This window comes from Pelodiscus sinensis, chromosome 8 (genome assembly GCF_052426305.1).
Source record: "Pelodiscus sinensis isolate ZL-2025 chromosome 8, ASM5242630v1, whole genome shotgun sequence".
Classification (NCBI taxonomy): domain Eukaryota; kingdom Metazoa; phylum Chordata; order Testudines; family Trionychidae; genus Pelodiscus; species Pelodiscus sinensis.
Genome location: NC_143059.1, coordinates 28,861,166 through 28,883,413, shown reverse-complemented (window position 1 = coordinate 28,883,413; position 22,248 = coordinate 28,861,166). Strand labels below are relative to the sequence as shown.

The window sequence follows — 22,248 nt, the reverse complement described above, 5'->3', positions numbered from 1 at the left end:
CCAGTACATACAGTGGGGCAAGTGTTTTTTCTATGTACTATCAATAATTATTTTCTTAGTTGTTTGCGAAGTAGAAAAGGGGAATAAACAAACTATGTGAAAAACAGTACCAAATAAAATGTGTTGAGCTATTTTGAATCTTCCTGTACCCCTCCTCCACCACAAACAAAGCTGCTGCAGAAAACTAAATATCTTTGCTCTTAGATACTACTCAGAGAGAAACGTTTCCTGTGACTTAAGTTTCTCATCATAGTCACATGATCTGAGAAACTGATTAATCCATAGCACTGTGGGGGCTGTGCTCTAACTAGTGAGGATTGAAAGAGTGTTGCTTGCTGTCAAGTTTGTACTGGGGAAGAGACACCCATCTGTAAAATAATGAAATCAAGTTATTTCAAAGTCCAACTGTAAATAAAAGTCTTTGTGAGACCAATTGCAAGAAGCTCCCTGTTCTGTGCAGTTGAGAAGTAGGGAAGAGCAGAGACTCTACAGAGTGAGTGATATTCCTAGGTATCTGTTTCATAATCTCCTCTAGGCCAGTGACACAAATGCACATTTCTGGGCTCTGCTCTTCACTAGTCTCTCCGGGTATGTCTACACTACAAAGTTAGTTCGAACTAACGGACGTTAGTTCGAACTAACTTTAATAGGTGCTACACTAGCGCTCCGCTAGTTCGAATTCGAACTAGCGGAGCGCTTAGTTCGAACTAGGTAAACCTCTACGAGGACTAACGCCTAGTTCGAACTAGCTAGTTCGAACTAAGGGCTGTGTAGCCCTTTAGTTCGAACTAGTGGGAGGCTAGCCCTCCCCAGGTTTCCCTGGTGGCCACTCTGGCCAACACCAGGGAAACTCTATGCCCCCCTCCCGGCCCCGGACCCCTTAAAGGGGCACGGGCTGGCTACGGTGCCCGTGCCAGGTGCAAGCCTGCCAGCACCCAGCTAGCAGACCCTGCACCTGGCACGGCACAGAGCCACCCACCCGATGCCCCCCAGCCCACCCCCTCTTGCCGGGACCAGGCTGGCGGCTCCCGGGAGCTTGCCCTGGACCGCAAGAGGCGGGCACCTTCCTGGGCTAGTGCGGACATCGTGGACCTCGTCCACGATCTCCGCACTAGGCACAGGAAAGTGGCCGTCTAGGGCAGGAGAGCTGCCAGCCTGGCCACCCAGGACCAGGTGTGCATGAAAATCAAGGGGGTCCACTGAGACCCCCGACCCTGAGCCCTGAGCTTACAATGGCCGTACTGGGTCAGACCAAAGGTCCATCTAGCCCAGTAGCCTGTCTGCCAACAGCGGCCAACCCTAGGGACCCTGGAGGGGATGGACCGAAGACAATGACCAAGCCATTTGTCTCGTGCCATCCCTCTCCAGCCTTCCACAAACTTTGGGCAGGGACACCACTCCTACCCTCTGGCTAATAGGACTCCATGGACCCAACCTCCATCACTTTATCTCACTTCCCTTTAAACTCTTTTATAGTTCTAGCCTTCACAGCCTCCTGCAGCAAGGAGTTCCACAGGTTAACTATTTGCTTTGTCAAGAACAACAACTTTCTCTTACTACTTTCAAGCCTGCTACCCATTCCTTTCCTTTGGTGTCCTCTAGTCCTTCTTGATGGGAACTCAGGAAGAACTTTTCTGAATGCACCCTCTCCACCCAACCCCTGCTTTTAGAGACCTCTATCCTGTCCCCCCTCCGTCTCCTCTTTTCTAAGCTGAACAGTCCCAGTCTCTGTAGCCTCTCTTCATCTGGGACCTGTTCCCAACCCCTGATCATGTTAGTTGCCCTCCCCTCTCCCAGCCTTTCTCTTCCCCTCTCCCACCTCCTTTTCCCAGTCTCCCCCAGTTTTTTTTCAATAAAGACAGAGTCAATGTTGGAAGAAACGTTATCTTTATTTTGTACATCAATAAGAAGGGGGGCTAAGGAAGGGTAAGTGGAAGGAGGTGAGGGAGGAATGGGGTACGAGCCCCCGATGGGGAGGACTGGGCTGGCTCTGCGGGCTTCTGGGGGTGGAAGCTCTCCTGCAGCCCCCCAATTACTCCCTCTCCCCAGATGGCAGCCTGCGGCAAGTGCAGCTGGGCTGATGGCCGAGTGGTGTGATGTGCCCAGTGTGGGCACTCAGGGCACTCCAAGCCAGAACTTCTTTGCAAGCGGGGCACCCCTTAGAACTGTGTGTCCGGGGTGGGGGTCGGGACCCTTTAAGCGCAGCCCTCGGCTAGCCTGAGACAGCATCTCCATGCTCTAAGTCCTCCTTTTATGCCCTGCCGGCACTGCTTCCGGCCATCCTTAAGCCCTGTTCAGAGTCCACTCAATGTGGACTTGCTAGTTCGAACTAGCAAAATGCTAGTTCGAACTAGTTTTTAGTTCTAGACGCGTTAGTTCGAACTAGCTTAGTTCGAATTAACTAATCGAACTAAGTTAGTTCGAACTAGCGCTGTAGTGTAGACGTACCCTCCCTCTCTCACCTAATGGAGAGCGATTGACTGTATACAACAAATCAGAAACCCCCTGTTGAGGGGTGACAAGCCCTTGGAGGCCCCTCAGCTGTAATCTCTTGGTTGAGTAAACTCACAACCTCTGAGTCTATTATGGCATGGCTCAACGATCTCAGTCGCTATAATTTCCCCTTTACTCAGGGTGTCATGGCCCCAATGGCCTCAATCAAATAGTCACCCCTCTGTACTCAGGTTATTACAGCCTAGTGGCCACATTCAATATACATGCCCCTGTGTGCAGGGTCATACTGCCCAGCAGCCACAATCAATATACATATCCCTGTATGCAAGGTAATATGGCCCAGAGGCCTCAGTCCATATATACTAATCCCCTCTCTTCCAGGTAATATGGCCCAGTGGCCTAAGTCCATGTATAAGCCCCTTTAGTCAGGATATTACGGCCCTGCGGCTCTAGTCCACACCACAGTCCCTCTAATCAAGGTGTTATGGCCCTGCAGCCTTAGTCAATACATCCTTGGTAAAACTCCTTCCCCTTCCCCCGAGCTGGGGATACGTATGGAGGAGGTAGGGGGACCAGGGCCCTATTGGCAGAAGCACAGTCCACTGCTTGCTCTGTGGGGAATCCTGCCACTACACGCTGAGCTCTCAGGGAGCAATTCCCTGCCCTGGGCTAGTTCCTACCACTTCCTGGTAGACGTCTTCTCCGTATGCTTGCTCTCATTCTGCAGCTTTTCTGGTTGTCGTGCAGAGCCCGGCTGCCTCTCTTTGGTCCAGCTGTGCTTCCTCCTGTGGCCCTCCCTTAGCACCTCCTTCCCCTTCAGCAGTCAGCCCTAACTGAGCTGCTCCAGAGGCTTTTATAGCCAGTCTCCAGTCGGAGCATGCCCAGCAGGGCTGTGGGGGTGGGACTCTCTGCCAACTGGCCCAGTGTAACTCCATCAGTGATACACCCCATCACCACCCCCCAACACTTTTATGCAAAAAAAAAAAACCAACAAGGAGAAAATGCCCCTGACTGTTCTGCGTTGTTTTGGTGATTGGTATGCTCTTCCTAACTGGCCTCTATTTACACTGACAGGGAATCTCAGTACTCCAGGTGTCCCTATTGCGGGAATACCCATGGTACGGATACGGAGGAGAAGGCATAGAGTGATAATATGACTTGGCCAGGTCACATAGGAAGTCTGTGGGAAAACAAGAAATTCATTTTAATCTTCTGGGTTCCAGTCCTGGGCCTTAATCACAAGAATCTCTTTACTCCTCTTCCCTTGCGTTCTTGTAATAAGGACATTTTGCACCTGCATCATGTAGTGTCCTTCATCTGTAATTTACAAATATAATGTAATCTAAACTCTCCATTGTGGGATCTAAGAATTAGTATCTCCATTTTACAGCTGAGATAACAGAGGCAGCATGGTTAGGTCACTTTCTCCTGGCAACAAATGAAATCATTGTTAGAACCATGCCTGATATGCAGAAGTTTCTAGTTCCCTGTCCGGTGGTCAGGCTACTAGACGACATGCACTGCACAGCCCAGATTTAACTCAATGTGCAGCAGCAGTCAAAAAAACGGAATGTTGGGAATCATTAACAAAGGGATAGAGTAGAGCTACTCAACTTTGGAAGCTCCGGGGGCCACAATGATACTCACAGCACATGCCGAGAGCCACAACTTAAGTGTGGTTGCATGTACATGCACATATATATGCAAATAGCTTCTTTCACACAATGCCCCAGCGCTCCCGGTATCTCCTCCCTGGGGGCTAGAAATGCCGACACTCTATACCAGTCTGTTCCAGCCAGCCCAGCCCGTCTGCTTGCATTTTTCAGTGCTCACCCAGCCTGGGAGATGCCTCACCATTGTGGAGCATATTCCCAGTGGAGACCATGTTCAAAGGATCCCACCTGCGGGCTGCATGTTGAGGCCCGCGTAAACCCAAACTGCACCGTGGGCCACAAACAAAAGGGGCTGTGGGCCACGTGCAGCCCGGTATTGAGTAGCTCTGGGATACAGAATAATACAGAAAATATCTTATTGCCTCAATATAAATCCATGGTTTGTTCACATCTTGAATACTGCATGTAGATGTGGTCGTCCCATTTCAAGAAAAGATATGTTGGAAAAGATCTGGGAAAAGCCAACAAAAATTATTAGGGATATGGAATGGTTTCCATATGAAAAGAGATGAAAAGCACTAGGACTTCTCCGCTTGGAAAAGAAACAATTAAGGAGGGTTATGATTGAAGTCTATAAAATCATGACTGTTGTGGAGATAGTAAATAAGGAACTGCTATTAACTTCTCATAACACAAGAAGGAGGGGGCACCAAGTGAAAATTAAGAGGCAGCAGGTGTAAAACAAATAAAAGGAAGTACTTCTTCACACAAAGAGTAGTCAGCCTGTGGAACTCTTCACCAGAGGATGTTGTGAAGTCCAGAATTACAACAGGGTTCAAAAAAGAATTACCGTATATACTCGAGTATAAGCCGAGTTTTTCAGCACATTTTTTGTGCTGAAAAATGCCCCCCTCGGCTTATACTCGAGTCAGCGTCTCGAGAACTGAGGAAAGTGAGTACGCTGGTCAGGTTCTAAGGCATCCAGGTTGTCGTATCTGTCAGGAGGTGTTATTGTTATGGACTGCACTGTAAATTCATCATCAAAGTATCTCGTGTCAATTTCTGAGGTCTGAAAGCTCTATGTATGTGCGATGAACAGCGCACATACATAGGCTTGTTGGCTGCACAATGACTGCCAGTGATTGGCTTGTCACTGTGCTGTGGGCAGGGGGCGGGTCCGGAGGCAGAAGCGCGGCTCGGCGCAGGCTGAAGAGAAGAGATAAGGTAAGGGGCCTGAATGGAAAGGATAAAATCCTTATGGAAAGCAGGATCTGCCCAGGGATTGTGGAAATATTTTATCCTCTGTGTCGGGGGAATGGTATATGTGGAGAGGGAGTTGCCATCTGCAAGTTTCCCTCAGCTAAAAACACGAAAACAGCTAGGAAGCCGGGACACCTGAGGAAAAGAGCTATGGGGAGCTGATTGAGCTTGGTTGCTGATTGAGCTAAGGTTGTTGTACTTTTAAAGTTACGGTATTTTTGATACCATATTGTTTTTGTTGACCCCCTTTTCCACTTACAGAGCTAGGTTATTGTTTTTCTTTGAAATAAATATTCATGTAATTTTATTGGTATCTATCTTCATTTTTTACATTTACCAGTAGCTGCCTCATTTCCTACCCTAGGCTTATACTCGAGTCAATATTTTTTCCCAGTTCTTTGTGGTAAAATTAGGTGCCTCGGCTTATATTCGGGTCGGCTTATACTCGAGTATATACGGTAGGTAAATTATGAGAGATAGGTCCATCAGTGGCTATTAGCCAGGATGGGCAGGGATAATATCCGTAGTCTCTGCCAGAAGCTGGGAATGAGTGACAGGGAATGGTTCAGTTGATGATTGCCTGGTCTTTTCATTCCCTCTGGGGCTCCTGACATTGGCCACTGACAAAAGACAGAATACTAGGCTAGATGGACCTTTGGTTTGACCTAGAATGGCTGTTCCTATGTTAACTGCTATTCATGTGAATGTAAAGACTCCTATCAACTTAAATGGAGTTTGGACTAAGCCAGGCATGTCCAAAGTCCGGCCCGCGGGCCAATTGCGGCCCGTGTTCCGATTTAATACGGCCCCCGCTTCCTCCCCCTCTCCTGGCTCCCCGGCGCTCTTCTGAACTGGCGCGCCCAGCGCGCCGCTTCCGGCCGCGCCGCTGCCGCCCATGGCCTCCGCGGTCCTAGAGCCTGCCCTGTAGAGCACGTCCGCAGCCCCGCTCCCCCGCTCGGCTGCGGGTTCGCCTTGCCCCCGGGCCGCCGTGAGGCCGGCGTGCCCTGCGCTCTCCGCCCGCCTCCGACCCTGCGGGCCCTCCGCCTTGGGGCTGAGAGTGCAGGGACAGCCCTCACGCATGTCCACTTCTTCAAATCTGGCCCTCTTTGAAAAAAGTTTGGACACCCCTGGACTAAGCCAAATGAGAAACTGGATATTTGCCTTTTGTAAAGGTGACATTACCATTGGGAACATCTGGGGAATCAGCATAACCTCTGGGCATAAGAAAATACTCAACTGAGATTTTCACCATAATTATGGAAAACACTATGTAACGATTGTTATATTAATATCTACAAAACAGGAAGCTGCCATTAGTTAAGAAACAGTCTGTAAATCTGCTAAGCACATGGCTCTGACTTGCAAGACAAACATGTGTTGTGCCTAACCAACAATATGCCTCATCCCCAGGGGATGAATGTGCTGCATACATAGCGTTTGTATGTAACGTCTTAAGATATACTATTAATCCAAAGTAGGAGCCATGTACTGTGCAACCTCATATTTGTGATCATATAGGACTGTGGCTTGGAGTCACTATTGGAGCTGCACACGTATTTGTATTGAAAACCCAAACTAAAGCCAAGTCTGCAAATTTGGGGGTTTCATTACTAAACCAGTACTTGGGCCAATGTTGACTACAAAGTTTTCTGAGTCTCACAAACCTCTTGGTGGACCTAGGCAGAGTTCTGTTGAACTGAAGCCGTAGGAAAGATCTCTGTGAAGCCTTAGACAGGAAAGTCACACACAGCTCCAGTCACAACAGTATAAATTTGGACATGTGTATGAATTTCATCCCTTGCAAGGGCAGAGTTTCGTGCGGGAGGGGGGAGGAGAAGCTGCAGCCACTTGTACCAGGACACAACTTGCTTTTCATCCCGTTCCCCTGATGATCAGGGACCAAGAGCAAAGTGGATTCTGTGGCTTTCTCCCTTCACCAGCCATGAGTGAGAGGTATACGGGGAATCCAAGTACTTTCCCCTCGCTCCCTTGTCATCTGAAGAATGGGAAGAAAAGCTGCATCCCAGCACACACAGCTGCTCCCCGCTCCTCCCACCCTGCTCTCCCGAAATGCCACCCTTGGTCTCTTGTACAGGTACGAAATTCTAAATTAGCAAAAAAGCAGTTTTCAATGATCACTTAGGCTAAGTCTACGCTGCCACTTTACTGCACTGTAATTTTCTGGCTCGGGGTGTGAAAAAACGCCTCCCCCTGAATGCAGCAAATGACAGCGCTGAAAAGTGCCAGTGTGAAGGGCACTGTGTTTGCTATGCCCCTCGCCGAGGTGGTTTTCATAGAGTGCTGGGCAGGCTCTCTCCCAGCATTGGCGTCATGACCACACTTTCTCTTCTCTGGCAGTGCTTTAATTTTAGAAGTGTAGATGAAGTCTTAAAAAAAAAAAAAAAAAAAAAACCCTAAAAGGACATTGTCCGTACAACAAAGAGCTGGTGACTTCTGGAAAATGAGAATGCTGTGTGGTGCTCTAGGAAATCAAGCAAGAAGGATATGAGCACGGAAGTCTTTGATTCCCTACACCGTTTCCTCTTAATGGCTGAAAAACTATAAAGCTCCCTTCCAAAAATACATTGCCTTCAGGCTGGGGCCTGAGTATAAAATAACAGCATCAGGCTGGAATGGTGACTAATGAAGCAGGAATTCCATTTGCAACAAGCCTGTGTGTCAAGGCACTTTCAGGTGCGCTCTCTTTGCCCTGGCTAGTCCTGACAGGCGAGTGGAAAGGAAACAGCAGGGCCCTTACTTCCACGCAGGATTTGTTGGTTCTGGTGCTGTTTCAACAAATCCGAGTGAGGAAAATATTCCTTGCCTTCTGTTTTCTTCCACAGAGGCCCTGTTTGTTGTCCACTGGCAGGGTGATGGAGAACAAGGCTGCCTTCCTCATCCCCTCCCCCTTCTCATGCCCCTCATTGGTGAGTCACAAGGAGGGCCTGTAGGGCACAGCAGCTGAAGAACTGGTGGGGTGGAAAAAAATGTAGATAGTTGTATCAGATCTGAGAACTGAGACTCTGATAGGTGCAGGGGAGGGAGGTTGCTGGAGGGGAAGTGCAGCAAGGGGGCTCTTTCACAAGATTTAGTTTTGGAACAGGGTGATAATAAGGGGCAGAGGCTGGCGGATGCTCTTGATAGCTGTTCCTACAGAGCAGGATGGAGGTTCTAAAGAGGAGGAGGCCCCTTGCATGTTTATTGCTGTCATTGTTAGGGGAAATTTGGTTGAATTCAGCACAAAGGAATTGTCTACAGACCTCTGACACCACCCGCTCTCCAGATGTTGAGAGCAGCAGATATTTTCCTAACCGGTTGTTAGAGCAGTTCTCTTCGGAGGCTGAGCAGAGAGCTATATGTTTCCAAAGCATCAAGTCCTGACATTTTTGATTCACTTATAAGTAAGGAATCCACCTCTCCACATACCTTCCTACCTTCCTCTCTTACTGCACTTTGACCGTCATCCTCAGGTGACAGTGTAGTAAAATATAGTAAAAACTATGTGTGCTTCTTCCCCTTTCCATTACTTAAGCTTGAAACAGCACGTATCATTTAGCTGATTGCGTATGTTTTAGAAGCTGTAGAGGAACTAGCTGTTTAGACCCATTTCTCAAGGACTGGATTGCATGTATTACTTGAGTTAGGGAAATTTGCTAATTGCTATTGCTTAAGTAAGCTATACTGGTGGTTGTTACTGAGTGGAATAGAGTTGAAATATGCTAACCGATAACGCTGCAACACGAAGCTAAGGTAACAAATCAAGACATGCCAAGTTAGATAAGAAAGTTAAAGTATAAAAAAGGATGCTTAGCCAACTCCTCGTGGAATGAGGTGTAACAGTTAATCCGAACTAAGTCCTTAGTTCGGATTAACTTTAAACTGCCGCGTGTAGCCGTGGGCAGTTCGTTCGAACTAACGGGGATTTAAAAATGTCGGCCGGATAGGAACATGCAAATAAAGCCGGGATATTTAAATCCTGGGCTTCATTTGCAACTCCGGTTGCCTGATTTGCCTACCTAGCTCGAATTAACAAACTAGTGTAGACATACCCTTATTGACTGTCTGAGGCAGCAGTGGGCCAGGGGGAGAAAAAGTTCTTTGTGCGGGGCAGTCTGTTGAAGCCTCTGAGCAGATACTAGAGGAAATATCACAGTAATTGGGCAGGGGTAAATCACAGTGGACATTTCCCTGCATCAGCATATTGTATAACTCTTGGAATCTAACTAGAGCATCCACCATATAAAAGATGCTGTCCCTGTAAAGGTTAAAAAGCTTCAATTGGTATATTCCAGGCAACCCATCTTTTCATTCCCCATGCTAACATTTCCCCTTTTCTCTCTCTGTGCAGGGCAAGGGCGTCACCAGCCTGATCAGGAAGTATTAAAACTGGACGATGCCGTCTAGATAGCTGCAAAGCAGTAGGAGCCAGGGAGGTGCTCCTTTATTCTCCTTGGAGGGGGAGGGACTTTCCGAGGCAAAACCTTGGACACCCCAGTCTCTCCCCATGGATAAAGGACACACTTTACCCCAGGATATCCGGGACCTGCGGCACTGCCTGAGAATGAAGAGCAAATATGCCATTCTCCTGGTGTTTGTTGTAGCTCTTGTCATTATCGAGAAGGAAAACAATATCATTTCGAGGTAGGAAAAAAGAGGGAGCAAACTCTTGTTATATTGGGAGGGGATTTCTCTTCATCCTCAATGTAGCCTTCACCCCACCTATCTGCAGTGAGCCTTCCAGCCCCTCAGAATTGGATACATTTCTCCCCCCTGGAATGTGAAGGCCATTAATTCTGTTTCTGAATTCCGGGGTTTAGCCTGAAGGAGTTTCTCATTCACATACCTAGATATCCCAGCAACGAGCATGTTAGCGTTGGAGTGACACCACACATTTCATTAAAATCTCTTCCAGTCGTTTCCTTAGTAAGGTTTTCCATTTCTTTATCTCTTCTCTTTTCCCATTATTACTTTCTTTTTTCTGCTTTGTTTCCCTTCTCTTCCTGTCACCCTGTCACCTTTCCATTACAATCTCAGTCTGTCACTACAGCTGTCTTCAGAGAAAGGTCTTCTTGCAGCAGTGCTTAGTCTTGGTTTTTCAAGTTCTTCCCTCTTTCAGTTAACAGCCTGCTCCATCAACCCAAACATTTTTATAGTGACTCCTAGATCATCGGATTACTTTGTAAGTCTCGCACTTTGAGAATGTGCCTGCCAATCACACTGGTGATGGGCATCATAGACGATTGTAGCAAGATAGACTATAACAAGTAAGGAGATACCAAAGTGTCTAGCTGAAACTGCCAACTTGCCTGTACTGAGGGAATTAAAAGGGTTTTTATTTAAGCCTATGTCTGCACTTACACTACCATGACACACCTGCAGTGGTGCAGGTGCAGCAGCATTTCAGTGCAGCTGTTGTAGTGACAGGAGAGTTTCTCCCTTCACTCTAGTTAATCCACTTCTGCGAGAGGGGGTAGTGAATCAATGGAAGACTTTGTCTGTCTATACGGGGTTAGGTCAGCTGAACGACGTCTTTCAGAGGCATGAAGAGATGTAGCGATGCCAGTTTCCAGTGTAGACATGCTGTTGGGCTTTTGTTTTAAAACCTGATAAATGTTAATGATTGAGAAAATGAAGGGTGACTAGAGTGGACACGGGTGGCGCAAGCTGTTCTACCGGAGTCCCACAGTCCTGACCTGCAGCAAGCCCTGCGGCTCTACTTCTGGGTCCCCTGATAGCTCCACCAATGCCCATTAATCCTGACGTACAGCTCTGACTTGCTGCTCCCAAACCAGACCTCTCCTGAAGAAGCTGCCAGTTGTGCCAGTCTGTGTGGGCTTTGCAACACAGGCAGCGGGGCACAAGGGAGTAAGCTGAAATCACTGACCTCTTTAGGCTTCAGGTGAAATACGCCTTGCCCTCAAATGCTCAGAGGTGAAAAATCTAAATGTGCCCCTTTTTAACCCCGGCCTCATGGTTTTTCTTTGTGGTTTTGTTCTCTTTGTTTGCAGGGTATCAGACAAGCTGAAACAAACCCCACAATCTCTGATGGAGGCCAACAGCACAGACCCTGGCCTAGTGCTGTCAGAAAATGGGTCCCTCTTGTCCCTCAGTGAGCTGGACTCTGCCTTCTTGCAGCTCAAGAGCCAGCTTCAGAATGTCACCCTGCAGCTGGGGGGGAGCAGGGAGCCTGCCATGGCACAGGAACCCCGGAGACACGTCCTCCTCATGGCCACCACCCGCACAGGTTCCTCCTTTGTGGGAGAGTTCTTCAACCAACAGGGCAACATTTTCTACCTCTTTGAGCCATTGTGGCACATCGAGAGGACGGTTTCATTTGAGCCCGGTGGCGCAAACGCGGTGGGGTCAGCCCTTGTCTACCGAGATGTGTTGAAGCAGCTGTTCCTCTGTGACCTCTACATCCTAGAGAACTTCATCACCCCGCTCCCGGAGGACCACCTGACCCCGTTCATGTTCCGGCGGGGCTCAAGCCGCTCCCTGTGCGAAGACCCTGTTTGCACCCCTTTCGTCAAGAAGGTCTTTGAGAAGTACCACTGCAAGAACCGGCGCTGCGGCCCCCTCAACGTGACCCTTGCTGCAGAGGCCTGCCTGCACAAGGATCACATGGCACTCAAGACAGTGCGAATTCGGCAGCTGGAGTTCTTACGACCCCTGGTTGAAGACCCTCGCCTAGACATGAGGATCATCCAGCTAGTGCGGGACCCCCGGGCAGTGCTGGCCTCTCGCATTGTGGCCTTCTCGGGCAAGTATGAAACGTGGAAGAAATGGGCTTCAGAAGGTGAAGCTCCCCTAAATGAGGATGAAGTGCAGAGGCTGCGGGGGAACTGCGAGAGCATCCGTCTCTCGGCTGAACTTGGCCTGAAGCAGCCAGCGTGGCTGCAGGGCCGCTACATGCTGATCCGCTATGAGGATATTGCCAGGTCACCCCTCCAAAACGCCAAGGAGATGTACAGGTTTGCTGGCATCAGCCTCACCCCGCAGGTGGAGGAATGGATCCAGAAGAACACCCAGGCGCCGCAGGACAGCAATGGGATCTACTCCACCCAGAAGAACTCCTCAGAGCAGTTCGAGAAGTGGCGCTTCAGCATCCCCTTCAAGCTGGCCCAGGTGGTGCAGAGTGTCTGCGGGCCAGCCATGAGTTTGTTTGGCTATAAACTGGCCAGCAACCCAGAGACCCTCACAAACAGATCCATCAGTTTGCTGGAGGAGAGGAGGGCCTTTTGGATCACGTAAGAGCCCTCAGAGCTGGGTTTCTATATGGAAACGTGTGATTAGACTGAGAAAAGGAAAACCTGAGCACAGGATCAGCTGGGGAAGCAGGAAAAGGGCAAGTGGAAAGGGACCGCCGCTGTCCTCTGCTCACATGGCTCACATCCTTGTTTGTAAGGCTTGTGTTTGCCCTGTGCTCCTCCTTTCTGATTCTCCAGGGGACAGCAGGGGAAATGCAGTAACATCCAGGAGCTCTGCCTTATCTAGATGGATTATAATGTGGCCACCCTTTGAAACAGAATGGAGCTCAAAATCTGGCAGTGGGGAGAAAGAAAGCAGTAAGCACTAGCTCCCATACCTCACCTCTTAACTGCTTCTCTGCACAAGCGCCACCCTTCTTTCAAAGGGCATTTCTGCACTACACACCCAAAGAGAGAATTGTATGTTTTAAAACTGTCTGTACACTTTACAGTCCCTCGTCTCGCCGAGCATGAGAAGAGGTGAAAGGAGCTAAGGGTTGCACTGATATCGTCTTGGGCAGACTTAAAGACCTCGCGTAGCTGGTTTTGGTTGGATTGACAGAACTGTCAGAAAGGGACTTGACTGGGATTTGTTGCGAAGAAACATCTTACTAAATCCCCAGCGAGGGGCGCCTGGGGGACTCCTTCCTTCCATGCTGACTGCTGCTGCCTTACGCTGACAAAAACTCCCGTATAAGACACGCTGTGCGTCTCTGCAGACTTTTAAACATACCACCCGCCCATTAAACCTTGAGAGACGTGACTGAGCCCTACAAGGATGAACACACTCCCTTAGACTGTGCACTGGGAGAAGCAAAATGCCGAGGACATCGGGAAAACGTGTAGCAGAGCCAGCAAACAGCCGCACCAGGATCACGGGCCCTGGTGGAGCATTTTCCACCTCAGCTGCTGTTTGTGTCATTATCAATTGCACCAAAGCCAGCAGCTGAGAAATGGCAGGGAGACAATAAAAACACTATGAGGGAACGAGAGAGAGCGCATGCAAGTGCACAATGCTCTCCATCCCTGGGGATTCAACTTGTCTCCTTCCAAGGTGGCATCAGCTGTTTTGTCTTCCACTACCATGAGTCTGTAGGCTGGGTTGCTCAGTGATCATTTGCTGGTGTCTAGAGATCGATATTGAATGCTGTCTTGGCTGGTGGTGGCAGGGTATTTCTGTAATTGTATTTATGTTTTTTTCCTTGCTATTGTTTGTATTTCTTTGGAAGTGCTGGTTGGAGGCTGCCAGCAATTCTCTTCCCCAAGACGGAGGGAGATATTTTGTACCAATTAGCTTTTTGAAAGGAGAGGGAGAAGGGGAGAGATGGGGAGGCAGGCAAGAGGAAACTCGTCCAAAATTAGTCAATAGGAATAGTTTCTGTAACAGAAAGATGGTCTCAGATTTCAGCAGATGAATTCCTAGCCTTGTCCAATGGACAGTTAGCTTTGTTTTTTGCTTCCTGGAGTCCGAGCTCTTCCCGAGGCAACCCAGAGACTAGTCCAGAAAAGAGGTCCTTAGACTCCTCTGCAGCCCCATGATTATGCTGAGATACCCTTTGAGTCCCCTCACCCTTAAATACAGCCTCAGGGAAGAAACTTGGAACAAGGGCTGGGCTGGGAGGGATTTTTTTAAAATAATTTTTCAAGGGGCAGTATTAGGTTTCTGTTTCAAATCCCATTTAAAGGGTTACTGTCAACACAGATGTCATTTCACTAGAAATTACCTTTCCTTACTATTATCACCGATTAGTACTTTAGATTAGTCAAATGTAGAGAAATTGCAAGAGACATTTCTCTGTTTTCTTCATGCATTTACCAGCACTGTGGGCAATCAGTTTCGCCCATATTTGGATTCACTTCCTAATTCATGCACGAGCATGAGAGAATATCAAAAAATTCTTATGCACAAGGGTGGGGGGTGAGCACAGCTGGGCAAGGGAGTAACTCCCATGGATCCTGAGCATGGCCTGGGAGCACTGGTAAGCTGGAACTGGACAGCAGGTAGAAAGAGTAAGCTGTTGCTGACATGGGTAATTCGCATAGTGGGGAGATGCTAATGCAGAAGGAGATCCAGACACATCTTTTTTATGGTGATTGTGCTTGAGAACTGCACACACACATGCATTTAAGTAACCTATATGACACTGGCAAGAGAAAGTGGAACACGCAAAAATAAATGCAGAATAATGGCTGAAATACATGGGCTACGTCTACACTGGCCCCTTCTTCGGAAGGGGCATGCTAATTTTGAACTTGGGAATAGGGAAATCCGCGGGGGATTTAAATATCCCCCGCGGGATTTAAATAAACATGGCTGCCACTTTTTTTCCGGCTTGGGGAAAAGCCGGAAAAAAGCGTCTAGACTGGCGCGATCCTCCGGAATAAAGCCCTTTTCCGTAGGATCTCTTATTCCTACTTAAGAGATCCTACGGAAAAGGGTTTTATTCCGGAGGATCGCGCCAGTTTAGACGCTTTTTTCCAGCTTTTCCCCAAGCCGGAAAAAAAGCGGCGTCCATGTTTATTTAAATCCTGCGGGGGATATTTAAATCCCCCGCGGATTTCCCTATTCCCAAGTTCAAAATTAGCATGCCCCTTCCGAAGAAGGGGCCAGTGTAGACATAGCCACAGTGTATTTCCCCAATCTTCACTCATGTGAAAGTGTCCCTGCCCCAGGACCACGCACACAAGGGGCAGCTCCTCCTGCTTGCTCTGGAGATCAGATCTGTCCATCTCCAGTGCCCCTTCCTCTGCTCCCCGCATGCCCTGATCTCTCTCACTCTCTGTGACAGGAAATGCAGTGTTTCTGTGGCTTGGCCCTGCACTGTAATCTGCACCTTCCAGAATCTGCACCTTCCAGTATATCTCTAAACCAGCTGTCCAGTGCGCATCTCCAGTGCTCCTGTGCCACTTCCCAGGGGCTGGTTAGGGAACCCAGGCATGCCCCCTACACCGAGTTCCAGCCGAGAGACCTTGTAACAGGCAGCCACGGTCTGCGTGGTTCTACCCCTCACTGCTGTTTCTTTTGGTTTCTTCCTGTCTAACTATCTCAGGCTTCCTTTCCCCCCAGGTCCTCTGGGGTTGATCAGAACCCTGATGCTTCTTTGACCTCTTGTGTTTTCACCTTCCTTCCTCTCTGCTCCCCAGAGCAAACTCAGACAGTCTCTCTGTAGCCCCCTTCTGCAGCTAACATCCTGGCTTCATAATCCAGTCTGCTCCAGCCTAGCTGAGCCGCTTGTTCAGTTAGGCCTGGCTCTAATTGGGTCCCCAAGCCCACATGAATCTTTTCAGGGCCTGTGTGTAGTATGCACCCATCACAGTTCCCTTTTAAAAAAGCAACAATTTATGCCTCCTGCCTGGGGTTGCTAACAACAACTTACATCGTTAAAAGTGAAACTGTTTTCAAGGATATGAATTTAATTTGCCCTAGTTATGCAGTTTGGTTACTTTCAGCATTTCAGTTTGGACAATGAAAGCAAACCAGGCACTGAGAGCTGGAACAATTTGTGTTGTGGGGAAGCTGAAAACCATTGAACCAAACTAAACCCTGTATATGAGGGAAACCTCTTCAAGCCACGGGCTGCAGCCAGGGATGCCAACATGAGGAGAGTGGGAGTAAAGGGGACAGCTGCCCCGGGGGGCAAGAATTAAAAAGAGCCTGGGGTTTCGGGCTGCTACCATGGCAGCGGCAGCAGCCAGTGCCATGGGCCCTTAAATCATCTCCGGAGCCCTGCACAGATTGGTCCGGGCATCACTAAGGCTGGGTGAAGGAAGCTATCCTTCAGTACTGCCCCTTTCTGTCCAAGCCCATGCCCTTTCCAGAGACCCAGAGCTGAGCCTACACACCCTAGCCCCCACGTCCACCTTGCTCAGAGCCCAGCAAAACCTGTAGCCAGCTTTGGCTGCAGCAGCACCTCCGGCTTCAGCATCCTCCTTCGAAGCTCACTGACCCTCTGGTGCATGCAGTTGTTTTTGAGCTTTCTTTAATATTCACATTCTGTCCTATAACTGCCACATAATGTATTCTAATTAGTTTCTCTTTCGTAGGTAGCAGATGTAGGCCTCAATTCAGGAAGGTACTTATGCTTGGCATAACTTTAAGCACACTTCACTGTTCAGTACGTGCAGCTATCTTGAAGCGAGATGCATTCCAGAGTAGTATCCTTAATGCATACTGGAGAGTTTCTTCGATTATGCCCAAAACAAAAAATGCTGCAGGTACAGCAGAAGGGTCCTGTTTGCAGTTGCTCTTTACCTAGTGTCATCATTCATCAGTGGCTGTAAAAGGTCCTCACAACAAAATGGCAATACTATACTGTTACTATTACTTTACACTATATGACTATCCAGCTGACCTAACCCAAGGCCCATTTAAGTCAGTGGAAAGACTGCCAGTGACTTTGACAGGATTGGGATTGGCATCAAGGTGCAGAATAACCAGAAATCAGATCCACAGCTCACTTTGATCAAACTTACTTTGCAGCTATAGCAGGGAACCCCCAATGGAAATGGTCCTGGTGCATTCAGTAGGGGAAAGAGTATTTACTTGAAGCTCCAACCAGCACTTTTGGTTCTGATGGAATAGGTGTTATTATTGCTATTGTTTGTTTTGTTTGTTCTTTTCTATTTTGTGCTTTTTAAAAGTTTATTTTTATTTTTTTATCTACAAGGGCTGCGGTCTGGCAGGAAAGAGGCTGCCACTTCCTGCAACATGTAGAACCGTTCAGAGAATGGAGGGTTTAATATTGTAAACTGCAAGGGGAATTTATTTATTTATTGTATGAAAAAGAGGGGAAATATTTTATTAGCAGGGAGTTTGAGCTACACCCAAAAACAAGCAGGCAAGTATCCCAAGAAATGGAAAGAAAGAGGGGAAAAAGGAACTAATTAAACCTGGAACAGTACAGTAATGATTTCAAACAAAATTCTGTTGTTTTTGAGAAGTCTCTTTTTTTGCTTAACACCCCAAAACAAACAAACAAAAAATCACACTTCTGTCTAAAATCTGCTAATTGCTGTTGTTATAACTAACACCTACGCACTCAATAACTGAACTAGGCTGGAGAAAAATATTTTTGCATAGTCCAGTTTGCTATTCCCTGTTATTAGCAAAGTCAGGGGCCTTTATATAGCAACAGGAGAATGGAAAACATCTTTTTTTATTTTTAAGGAAATGGTAGTTGAAAAGAAATCTCAAAAATGAATGGACTCGGGTGCTCAGGCTGTCGGACAAGAAACTATTTCAGCACTTTTTTAAAATGACATCCTTTCAGGTGGCCATTGTCATAATCTGAGAGTTTGTCTATACTACAGGTTGTGCTGGTGTAATTTATGTGGTGGAAGTGTGTGAATAAGCCACTCTCTCCTCCCCCCCCCCACCTGCACATGACATAACTTACACCAATCTGAGCTCTAGCGTGGGCATCAGTGTGTCAGCATAGCTACCCTTTGTGGAGGTGGTTATCTTATGTCAACAGGAGAGCATCTTCACCCAAGGCTCTGCAGCTGCACCACTGTTGCCTTCTAATGTAGACTAGACCTGAGACACACAGTGAATCCCAGACAAGACTAAGGCTTTGGATATAATCTTCTGGCCGGGGAAAGCACAGAAATGCAGAGGGAGTGAAAGGGCACATGCCTCATTGGCATAAAAGAATGGATGTTGGCCTCTGGGGAGCCCATCTGGAATCAGCCTGTGCATAATGAGAAGTAAATATGGAGGTTTCAATCCATTTTCTCCCTTCCCCCAAGATAGAGCTGATACCAGGTCCCCTCATCCCAAGAGATCAGAGGAAGGTTGCAATAGTCAGCAGAGCTGAGGTTAGTTGGTAGATGAATGCAGGTATGTGAATAAATATGGAAAACCAAAGCCTGCCACAGTTCACACCATTGCAATCCCACTTGACTTCAGTAGGTCTTAAATCTGGGCAGGATTTGGCCTAGAGACTGGAATTCTGTCTCATCCCAGGAGCAGTTCCTCAGGGCAGGACTGAATTCAGTAGCAAACTCATGAGCACCACAGTGGATGGGTTACCTTCTCTGTACATAGCCCTGGGACAGTCAGACAGAGGGAGTGAGTGAGATCTCTGCTCAGCCAGCCAAGCACAAGAGAGTCATTCACCAGTTATTTGTTTATTTAAAAGTTTTTTTTCTCTCTCTTTCTCTCTATAAATACATCTTCAGGCTGGGTGAGAGAGACAGATGCTGACCTTGGCAAATGAAAGGGACTAAATAAACCAGGACTCTATGTTCTGGTCACTGGACACAGGAAGGCAGGTTTCAGCACCACATTCTTTCTCTCCTGCGTTCTACAGGGCTGTACATCCTCTTGCCACTTCTCTGTTCTGTCTGACAGGGACCAGGCCGAGGTGCTAGAAGGAAGCACTGCTTGCAGTCAGCCAAGCCACCCTGAACCCCAGCTTGCCTGCCATAGAGCAGCAGAGTAACCTGCTATCAGGCTAGCCTTGAAAAGGACATTTTGTGGGGGTAGGGCCCTTCACTCACTAACATTTCAGGGTGGGAGGAGGGGCATGGAGAAAGGCAACAGCAGGGTCTGATTGGAGCCTTTAACTTACTGCTATGCTGTGTGTCACCACAGCAGGGCAGGGAGAGGAAGGCTCACACCTGTCATCAGTGTGCCTAAGGCTGTAAAATGGAGACACACTTTATTACTTCAGCTGTTTTCTTCCTTCCCTTCCACCTCCTCTCATCCATCTTCGCTTGTCAGCTCAAAGGGAGGAATCTCAGGCGCCTGTCCCTTTTCAGTGGCTGACATCACACAGCCCCTGAGAGCTGTTTTGTTGGTTTAAAATCAGAGCGCCCTCCTCCAGCATTTGAACCAGACGTTGTCATTTTAGGTGCAGGGTCTCTTCACGTTGGCAGAGAAAATCCAAGGGAACAGGAGGCGTGAGTGAGGATTGCCCACGACATAAGGCTAGCTTCAAAGGTCAGCCTGGCGTGGGGCTCCCTGGACAGCTGCAAACACACACTAGGGGAATCCAGCACCCCTCTCTTATTTATCGGGAAATGGACAACTCTGTGCTGCCACCTAGGAGTTTTTGCAAAAATTCACTAACAAAGCATTGTCCAGATACTTTCTTACGAGCCCTGTGTGGAGGTTTTAGCTTAGAGGCCATCCTAGCTCCATAGCAGTGATGTTACACAGGGTTTTTAAACTACCGGGGCACTGAGGTCTGCTTGTCACTGGAAGCGCTGACAGACACATCATCTGAGAGTACCCGGCACTCTAGTTTGAATCTTCCTTGCACAGAAATGAATGTGAACCTTGTAACCTGTTAGAAGATGGTTGACTTGACTTATTTAATTAAAAACACAATGGAGCAGAATCCAGAAAAGGTATCTCCTGTCTCTCTGGCATTTATTCACTTGTTATTTTTGGCAGTTTGAGAGGTGTAGACATTAACAGCAGCAAATGCAGCAGCCAGTAAATCTCTGGGTAACATGCTCCCTGGGGCAGTGACTTGCTCTCCTTATCCCTGTAGCAGCAACAACAGCACTCAGAATCGACACATTGGAAGACACTCGGGAAAATAAGATCTGGGGCTGAAAGAAGAAACAGCTCAGCTGAAAAGAATTTAAACAAAATTTGTGGGTGCCCACCACAGCCCCTGTGGTACTGAGCAACTCCCATTCAGTCTTTTGGAAGCTGCAAGTGTTCATTTCCAGGCAAGCTTAGGCTTCTGGAGTGCTGTGCAGCAGCTATTTAGCAAACCTTGGTAGCAGAGCTGTGTGCACAGGAGCTTTCCTATACAGAAGAGATGGAGAGAAATGTTGGTTTCAGAGAAACAAAGAGAACAGTGTTACCAACCAGCAAAAAGGGGAAATACCCTAAAACAAACACAGAAAATATCTTCTTGTCCTGATGTGGACTTTACAAACCAGAGAATCAAACTATTGGGCTCCACCCTGTTTCTTTTCTTCACACACAAATTGGCATCCTGGGTGGGACTCACAGCAAGTTGGTGAGTTCAATATGAAAATATCTGACTTTCCCAAGAGGCCACTCACTTACTCGAAATCAAGGTGTATCTTAGATCTCCCACCTGTAGCCAGTCCTCTAATAAACTAAAAGTTTATTATCGAGGGAAAAGAAGCGAGACAGGTTAAAGCAAAGAAGTACATACACACAAATGAGTGTACTAATCTGTCAATTCAAAATTTCTCTCCGGGTGGTCCCAAAGTAACTCTTGGGAATCTCTGCCTTTGTTTAGTGTCTCTGGCCCTTGGGGAGTTCAGACAGCAAAGAGAGGTTTTATCGCTTTTATTTAGCCTTCCAGTCTATGAGCTGGCCTACACCATACAGTTAGGTCAGGGCTGGGCAAAATACGGCCGGAGGGGGGGGGACGGATCTGGGCTGCCAACCACTCTGCCAGGGACCCTCAAGCACATACAGCTGCCATGTTTAATGCAGACCCTGCGTTCCTCTGCTCTGCAGGGAGGAGGAGGCGTCATAAGATCTCTCCGCCCTCCAGCCCAATCCTCAGCTCCTATTGGCCAGAAACAACCAGCCAATAAGTACTGACCTCAGCCTATCTCTCAGCTTTATTGGCTGGAAACAGCCAGCCAATCAGAGCTGAGAGATTCGCCTGAGTGACTAGGGCAGCCGGAGTTGAGAGCCAGGTGTATTTTCAAGTGGGCTGGGGCTGCCTGGCGGGAGACACTTAGGTAAACTCCTCCCAGCCAGCGCCTGCCTCTGGCACCTCTACACCTCCTGCACCCCAACTCCCCCCCCCCCAGATCATCATCCAAACCCTCTGCACTCCTGGCTATGTCTACACTCGCGGCTTCTTGCGCGAGTAATATGCAAATGAGACTAAGCGTGGAATATCGCCCAGCCTCATTTGCATACCTAACGAGCCACCATTTTTTTCAGAAGAGGCTCTTGCACAAGAAGGAGCGTCTACACTGCCCCTTCTTGCGCAAGAAAAACCCTCTTGCGCAATGCCGTTACACCTATTACTTTTCAGGAAGAACGGCATTGCGCAAGAAAAAACCTCTTGCGCAAGAAGGGGCAGTGTAGACGCTCCTTGCGCAAAAGCCTCTTCTGAAAAAAATGGTGGCTCGTTAGGTATGCAAATGAAGCTGGGTGATATTCCACGCTTAGCCTAATTTGCATATTACTCGTGCAAGAAGCCGCGAGTGTAGACATAGCCCCTGCCCCAGGTGACAACTCCCTCCCTGACCCTGTACCCCCTCCTACACTCCTCCCCAGGCCAGAATCCTCTCCTGCACCCACACCCCCTTCCTGACCCTGCACCCTAATCCCCTGACCCAGGTCACAACCCCCTCCTCCACCCAAACACACTCTGAGACCTCACGCCATCTCCTACACCCCAGTCCCTTACTCCCTGCACTCTTCTGCACCCAACCTCCATCCTAGATCCTGCATCCTCTTCTGCAGAAAAGTGTGGCCCTTGACCACTTACCAAAATCTTGGAGTGCCCCCCCCATCCCTGAGTTAGGGTGATGTAAGGCAGGACCTGTGAAATTGACAAAGAAGCTGGACAGCTAGAGTCCAGATGCTCACCACTCCCCTGGAGAAGTGGGCTGGATCCTACTCCTGGCTGGAAGGTGGGATGAGAAGTCCACACTACCCCCCATCCATACACACACTTCTAGCTGGGAGCTGAAGTGAGAAGCTCAGGCTTCCTCCTCCC

General features: G+C 48.3%; 1 protein-coding gene across 5 annotated transcripts in view; it reads left to right on the top strand.

Moving 5' to 3' along the window:
* CHST3 (carbohydrate sulfotransferase 3) overlaps nt 1-19,928 on the top strand; it is a 62,541-nt gene extending 42,613 nt beyond the window's left edge. For 3 of the 5 annotated variants that reach the window (XM_075934947.2, XM_075934948.2, XM_006121499.4), the window contains 2 exons: nt 9,676-9,968; nt 11,336-14,862. In XM_075934947.2, the coding sequence (XP_075791062.1) occupies nt 9,832-9,968; nt 11,336-12,578 (1,380 nt within the window). In that variant the 5' untranslated portion in view covers nt 9,676-9,831 and the 3' untranslated portion in view covers nt 12,579-14,862. Of the gene's footprint in view, nt 1-2,448; nt 8,255-9,675; nt 9,969-11,335; nt 14,863-15,185 lie in introns of those variants that run through there. The other 2 variants (XR_012905598.2, XM_089780124.1) reach the window with 2 other exon arrangements.
* The last annotated feature ends 2,320 nt before the right edge of the window (nt 19,929-22,248 follow it).